Source organism: Physcomitrium patens, chromosome 4 (assembly GCF_059467195.1).
Source record: "Physcomitrium patens ecotype Gransden chromosome 4, ASM5946719v1, whole genome shotgun sequence".
In the NCBI taxonomy this organism is placed as follows: domain Eukaryota; kingdom Viridiplantae; phylum Streptophyta; class Bryopsida; order Funariales; family Funariaceae; genus Physcomitrium; species Physcomitrium patens.
In genome coordinates, this window is record NC_143413.1 from 13,890,728 (window position 1) to 13,898,859 (window position 8,132).

At 28.5% G+C, this 8,132-nt stretch overlaps 1 protein-coding gene across 1 annotated transcript; it reads left to right on the forward strand.

Annotated features, from left to right (window-relative positions):
* The first annotated feature begins 4,839 nt into the window (after window positions 1–4,839).
* LOC112281076 (histone H2B.11) lies at window positions 4,840–6,071 on the forward strand. The gene is made up of 2 exons (XM_024517247.3): window positions 4,840–5,111; window positions 5,221–6,071. The coding sequence occupies exons 1-2, from the start codon at window positions 4,938–4,940 to the stop codon at window positions 5,452–5,454; spliced, it is 408 nt and encodes a 135-aa protein (XP_024373015.1). The 5' UTR covers window positions 4,840–4,937; the 3' UTR covers window positions 5,455–6,071.
* The last annotated feature ends 2,061 nt before the right edge of the window (window positions 6,072–8,132 follow it).

Consider the following 8,132-nt stretch of genomic DNA (forward strand, 5'->3'; position numbering starts at 1 on the left):
AGAGGATAATGATCTAGGCCATCAAGTCATAGTCATGAGTACATTGTATGGAATAAAATGACATTAGATTGAATTAATCATCTCATAGTTTGAAAGGTGTAGCTTTAATAAAATTAAGACATGGCTTTAATAATATATATATTAGAATATTACATAGACCTTCTATTTTATTAAATCAACCAGTCCTATTATAACTATCATTGAAAAAATAGATCATCTCTATAAACCATTATTACAATCATGGCCTTTATGTCAATCTTCTTTATTTTCAGCCCTTGCTTTTTCTATTCCGAGCTCTCATCTTGACACTCCTCATTTCTAATCTCGGCTCTTTCCATTCCTAACTCTCATCATGATCTCTTTCTTCTATTCTTCCCTCCTTCTTCACTATATTTCCACTCAAAGGTTTTGCCATCACATTGTAGAGCAAGAAGGTTGATATAAATTATATTTTATTATATGGTATAATGAAGCTATAATAATGGAAGGTAGATGTTGCACCATGAAACATGAAGCTAGATCCTTTAATAAGTCAACTACAAACAAAACAATATGTAGATCATATTTTCTATAGTATTTTTGTGAAGACCTCAATATAAATTTTTTGATGTTGTAAATTCATGCATAGACAAATACAGAGAGAAATAAAAATACATACCTTGAAGTTGTAGTTAAAAACAAAATTTCTTGTACTCAGTGATTTAATTGACATGAATATAAGTAAAACCAATTTTCAATTGAGGTTGCATCATATGTCTTACAACAAGGAGCAACTATGCATCAATACACATAATAAACACAAACACTACAATATATTGTGTTTGATATAACTTTTTGTGTTGGATTTAACTCCACAACCACCTCCTAGATCCATGCATGATTTGGCTTATTGGAAGTGTAACTGGTTTTAGAGGTTACCAATGTAATAAAAAACTAGAGCCAATATAATGCTCTTATAGGAAAGTTGAAGGTATTTTTAGATTGGATGCACCATTATCAAAACATTATCATTAATAAAGAGTGGATTCAAAGGCTATTTGTTGTTTCGTACCTTCTCAAAGGTGAATTCTTCGACTTATATGAAATCAAAGATGGAGCTTTATATATGCATGTCTTTATAAATAATAGATTTAAGGACAAGAAGTGCACCACATTGATCTTTGAAAAGACAAAGGCATTAAAAAAATATAAAATTAAATGGTAATACATAGGAAAGGATAGTTTTTAAGTTAAAAGCCTTTAATTCAAAGTTGGTTGATAGCCGTAATTTATACTAGTTGCTTCTTTCAACTATGTCTTTTAGCTTTTCTTCATTTGACCAAGATAAGGTGAGTGTATTATTTATTGCCTATAACATTAATTTTTCATACAAACAAGAGTGAAAATAGTCACATATCAACTCAACTATATTAGTATTAGATTAGTTAATTCTACAACATCATCAACAAACATAATTTCTATCTATATCATTACAAACTAGTACTTCTTCATAAATTCATCACTTTGGCTATTGATTGCAATTCATTAATATTTATGAAGGATAAGATTAGTGAAGCATGATCTTTTATTTATTAATATTTCTACAAGAACTAATTATTTATAGTAACAATATTTGGTGGATTATTTTTATCTATCTATCTATATATATATATATATATATATATATATATATATATATATGCACCAAATCATTTGAATTGTCTTGAAACTTTAGTCATATAAAGATTTTTTATTCTAATCACATCATAAAAGTATCTAAGAATCAATCTTTTCCAGCTATAAGAATAAATATGCATATTAATAATGTTGCATTAATCAACCATCAAAACACATCTCATGGACTCTACTTCCAAATTATTACAAAATGTAGTAAATATAGCATAGGAAAGTATGGATAAATGAAATAACATATGCTTGACAAGATCAAAATAGGCTCTAAATTTATGACAATATTAATTCACATCAAGAGAAACATATGCAACCACACAAGCATTCCTATTCTACAAGCATGTAGTTATCAATGTCAATAAGGTGGCCATCACACACAATAAGGAAGGGAAGAAAGACAAGGTAGACACAATTGTGGTAATTACAAGGTAAAAAAATTATCCACATTATTTAAACTATGGAAAAGGCGTTAGTTTTATTATAATAGCAAAAAGCAGTATTGATGCTAGTATTTTAGAGCACTACAATAGATAGAAGGATAAATTATATTAAGTCAATTATACTTCTAGTAAGTTAAATCATGCAAGCACATAAGGGAGGAAGAAGGGGCTTGTGGAATGAGAGCTATGAATAGATGGAGTTAAGATTGAGAATAAAGGATATCAAGATGAAAGTTGAGAATAAAGAAAGTGGGAGTTAAGAATGAAGGTGGTCAAGATAAAGGTTATGATTGTAATAATAATTAATAGAAATGATCCATTTTTCTAATTATGGTTATAACAAGATAGATATATTTAGTAAAAAAGAAATTTTATTTAATATTTTTCTATATATATATATATATCAATTATAAGTTTTATAATTTATTTACTTACTAATATTAACAAAAATAATTATGGTAGACTAAAAAAGGAGATTGAAGCCATATATTAAAAGAGAGTTGGAATTGTATAAGCTTATTTACAAGGACTTTTAATATCAATCTAAAAGAAATAAATTACAATTTTTATAATTTTTATAATTATTAATAATTAATAAAATTAAAATAATTATATATAGTAATAAAATTAATGTAATAACATCAAGTTATAGCTGAATTTGTTAAAAATATTAAAAATTATAAATATATTAAAAATAAATAAATAAAAAACCACTAGGCAAATATTTTCTTTGTATTGAGTGGACAATTCTTCCTTCCTCTTTTTTCCATGCCATACCAACAATATACCACTACTACAAATTTTCAAGAAGTTAGACACTAATGACATTGAAAATGTATAAAAACAACATTCCACATTTAATGAACATTAGCAATAGAAAATCTAATAAAATTAAAATAAATAAATAATAAAAGAAAAGTATCCATTCAATAGAATTACTATATAGATTTATTTTTAATTTTTTTATTTACTTTGTTTAGATTATGTATCATTGATATTTGTATGTTGTTGGTTATTATTATTATTGTTTATTTTTGTTTTTATATCTTTTGGCCTAAATGGTATATTTTTAGTGGTACAAAAAGGTGTCTACATAGTAAAAGAAAGATGTGGAAGAAGTGTATCTACTTAGTGGTTCTCTTAAAAAATTAAGTATTTTAAATTTTGTATAATTTAAATTACTTTATTAATTAATTTATTTTTAAATTGATATATTATTTTATTTGTAATTCTTACTTCTATTGGTATATTCTTTTATTAATTTTTTTTATAAGTTTTTATTATCTATATTATTTTTATACAAAGAATATATAGTATTATTAAGATTTGACTACCTTGTGCAAGTAAATACTAAATATACATATGTTGTGAGATTATTAAATTATCTAATAATAATAATAATAAAATTTATTGCATGGCTTTAATTTATTGCTTATATATTATAAATGTTGTCATTTAGACTAATTACTTAATTTTTTTCTTGAACAATTAAGCCTTGATTTTAAGAATATGAGATTTACTTATTAGTTTTTTGAAATGCTTTTAGTAAATTTATAGTAAGACAAAATATTTATATATGTGTAGTCTTTATTTTAAAAAATATTTATTCAAAAGATATGTAAGTATTTTTTCAAATAAACATTAAAAATTAAAATTTAGATTCATGTCATCATACTTCAATTTTAGTCTAAGTGTTTTAATACATGTAAATATTTATTTATTTTTTAAAAAATATATATATATATATATATATATATATTCAAAAGAAAAATAAGAAACTTGTACTTCTTGATTTCCAAAAATAATTGTAATTCTATTAATTTTATAAAAATATCTTAATTTAATTTTAACTATCAATTAAAAAACACATATTTATTTTGTAAGCATACTATCATTCAGTGCTAAGATTATATTTAAAACCTTCAGATTTATCATCTTAAATTTAGAATTCAAAATATTTATCATATTGGTTGGATATTTACCATATTCTTCATCAAATGTAGATCTATTTAGTAAAAGCATGGGTCTATTCAACATTCCCCTATATATATATATATATATATATATATATTAAAAAATAAATAGATTTAATTAAATAATTAATTCAGTGATTAATTATTGAGTGATTCAGCATGTTGCACCCTTTTTCATCTATCCACAACTCCATTCAACTTCGTGAATAAATATTAAAACAAATTTTAGTAGTAAGCACCATTTAACATATTACATTTAACAGAGTAAACTCTTTCCAATCAGCTACTCTAAGAGAAAGGACCCAAAAATTAATTATCAACTAAATTTACCATCGGTTGTTATCAGGGTTACATTCAAAGGGAGCAATTGTGCAAAGGAGACCTGTACTCGGTTATAGGACCTCGAACTTGTTTCCTTACACAAAACGGCCGTTAAAGCGTAACGTTAAACTCTACAAGTTCCTAGCCCGTATCGACATCTTTCAAAATCTACAAATAATTCACAACTATTGAATATCTCCATGACTCGGTTTCGCGCGCCCGCGAGTCTTTGAAAAATGGAGGGAATATGCAACGCGCCATTTTTTGTGATTTCAAACTGTCAGTTCCGAGCCAATCACCGAAGCTGATAATCCACCTTGACCCTCAGATTTGAATCGGACGGTCGAGGTCGTCGATCTTGTCCGTCAAGGGAATGCCATTCTATTGGTCCGTGTCTTGTGAAGTGGTATATAAAGAAGTTAATCATCCTCACGCTATTGCAGTGAACTTGTTCTATTACCGTAGTGCGTATCGTTGCGTGTGTGTTTACCTCGCTTTAGGTCATTACGCTTGTGGATTTCTCTGGGTTGCCGATATGGCTCCGAAGAGTGATGAGCAGAAGGCTGGCAAGAGCAAGGCTGAGAAGAAACCAGTAGTGAAGAAAGCCGAGAAGAAGATCAAGAGCGATACTAAGGTTGACGCTAAGAAGAAGAAGGCGAAGAAGAGCGTTGAGACGTACAAGATTTACATCTACAAGGTCTTGAAGCAGGTAGGTATTCTGTCTGACGTCTCCTTAGATGATGTACTGCCTTATGTGCGCAAGAGTTAGTCGTCTGTAGGATAGCCCGCCTAATCATCTCATGTTTCTTTGCACACAGGTACATCCTGACACTGGTATATCTTCTAAGGCTATGGGCATCATGAATTCCTTTATCAACGATATCTTTGAGAAGTTGGCCCAGGAAGCCGCTCGGCTTGCAAGGTATAATAAGAAGCCGACCATCACTTCTCGTGAGATTCAAACCGCTGTGCGCTTGATTCTTCCCGGAGAGTTGGCGAAACACGCAGTGTCTGAAGGAACTAAGGCTGTGACAAAGTTCACGAGCTCTTAGTTCAATTCGAGGCATACTTTTATGGTGTTTTATTAACACCACCTCTCTTCAGAGACTACCACTCCATTTATTTCATTTCTTCTACATACTTAACCTAAACCTCGTTTACATAGCCTCAAGTCCGCAATTCCTCAATTCTCTTCCTTCAGTCTCACTCGGCGCGAGTCCCGCTACTCAGTTGTCTCCGCGAGGTAGTAGTTGAAAGTCCTTTCGATGTTAATGTCTGCTTTCATCGCGTTGCCGTCACTAATTCCTACCTCCCCACGTTGCTGTCTGTAGAGGTTGACTGGAAGCTTAGAAGCCTGATTATAATCTCCGAACATCCTCCGGAAAGTGTGATAAACTACATCTCTTGTAAAAATCCCATTTTTAGGTTATTCCAATCGCGATTGGGCAAATTCACTTGTGATTTGCATAACTCCTTGCGAAGAGACGCCGTTTTGATGTCTCAATCCTGGCTAATGGTTGTAGGTGACCTCTATGTATCAACTTCACCATGTACAAGCTACGTTATGCAGTATATCCTTGTCCTGCAAAAAAGAGTGTTATAAAAGTGTACTGCAGTCTGCTACAAGACTCGCGAACCTGTAAGAAATACAACTTTTGCTTGAAACGAAGCAGCTCCAAGTAGTGTTGATGCCCTGAGAAACGGAGAGATAACTTTGTGAAAAAATATCACTGGCATTTTACTGACAGAAACCACATGGTTGATTCTAGGATGATGAAATTCAACCTACACAGCGATGTGTTAAAACATGTAGTAATTTCCAGTCAAATACTGACCTGTGAAATTGACACTAACCCAAACATCTGTGTCGGACTTAATAAAAATGTCTATAGTAGTATATGTGTCAAAATTAATCATCATACTGAAATAATATGAACAAATCACATCATCAATAGAAAAAATGTCTTCACAAAACTGTACCTATTTTCGTAAATTTGAATGTGCAATAAACTTTCATTGACGTTGATTAGAATTGCTATTCCTTAATTGTACTATTTTTCTTAAATATCTATTATCAAAGAGGCCTTAGCATAGAGGGACCCTAACTGCATAGTAATATATCTCAAATTTGGAGCTAATTATTTACTTTAAATGAGTAGATTGTAATAAACATCTTAAACATGAACTCTGACTTTGAATCTATGTTGTCTAGAGAATGTAAGATGTTTCAACTTGTTAATAATAAATTCCGTTTTAGTAATACTAAACATGAACTCTGACTTTGAATCTATATTGTCTAGAGAATGTAAGATGTTTCAACTTGTTAATAATAAATTCCGTTTTAGTAATACTAAATAAGAACTCTGACTTTGAATCTATATTGTCTAGAGAATGCAAGATGTTTCAACTTATTAATAATAAATTCCGTTTTAGTAATACTAATTTGCCAAAGATTAGATAGTAAATTCCTTTTAGCCAATATTCTCTTTGACATAGAAAAAATTCTTTTTTGTATTAGTAAAGGTATTAGTAATGATTTATCAAAATAAATTAAAAAAAATTGTATCAAAAAAATATAAATATACATATTGAAGAGAAACTACAATCTTATCAAAATGACATATATTGTAAGAAGAATAGGAAGATAGTTGTTAATTTGAATAAAAATATTATAATTTAAAAAATAAAAAATTAAAAGATATTGTTTCAAATAAGTAGAGGGAGTTTAAAGGGGGAGTTTAAAGTAGACAACTTGATTATATTTAGGATGGAATATAAAAGAGTTTCTTAAAAAATTACATAATTTTAGAATTTTTGTCATAGATTTTTTTAATATATATATATATATATATATTATATTTTAGAATTAATTTCTTTTTATTATCCTTAACTTTGTAATAAAATAACATTGGTTTATTGTGCTTAATTTTTTATTTTCAAAATTTTATTTACTCATTTACACTAAAAGGTGAAAGTTTGCATCGAAATAATAATAACTAAAATCAAATTAAATTTTATTGAGGCTCTAGGAGATATTAGAACTTTCTAGAAGGTTTTGTAAGATCTTAGAAGTTCTAGAAGAGGTTTGCAAGGTTGCTTAATTTCCAAGGAATGTAGAAGTCACAAAAAAAGGTTTTTGAAATTGTTTCATAATGAAGCAATAAAGAAATCACTTAAGAAATATCCTAGAATGATTTAGAGGCAAAGCCTTTCATAAGAAGTCATCTCGAAGCTTCTTAAATCCTAATATATATAGGTGTCGAGGCTAAGGGGTTCTTTAATCTCAACAACACATGTCTTTTAGTCTAGTTTTGGACCTTCTGATCTTATTCTTGTTTTATTATTATATTGTTTACTAATAAGACTCACCTATCTAATTATCTTGTTATATTTTTGCATAATCTTTGAATTTTATCCATAACAGTTTTTTGAGACTAACATTGATTTCAAAGCTTTATTTTTCTTGATGGAATGCAAATTATTCTTCTTATTGAAAGCATATAAGTGTTTTAGAAGTTGTAGATTATTCTTTTTTAAACTGATATTATTCATTATTCAATGTCATTTTTATTTTTTTTTCTCCCTCTATATATATTATTTTTATTTTTTAAATATTTCATTTCATTATTTTACAAATATAAAAGTAGATTAAGTCATAGAATGTACATCTTCACAAGTAAAGAATAGAGTGACAACTCTTGTAGATATTCAAGCCTTTCTGGATAGTCTA

Coding starts and splice junctions, on each gene's coding strand:
- LOC112281076 (XM_024517247.3), top strand. CDS start 4,938: ATGGCTCCGAAGAGTGATGAGCAGAAGGCTGGCAAGAGCAAGGCTGAG. Junction 5,112..5,220: donor TCTACAAGGTCTTGAAGCAG/GTAGGTATTCTG, acceptor CTTTGCACACAG/GTACATCCTGACACTGGTAT.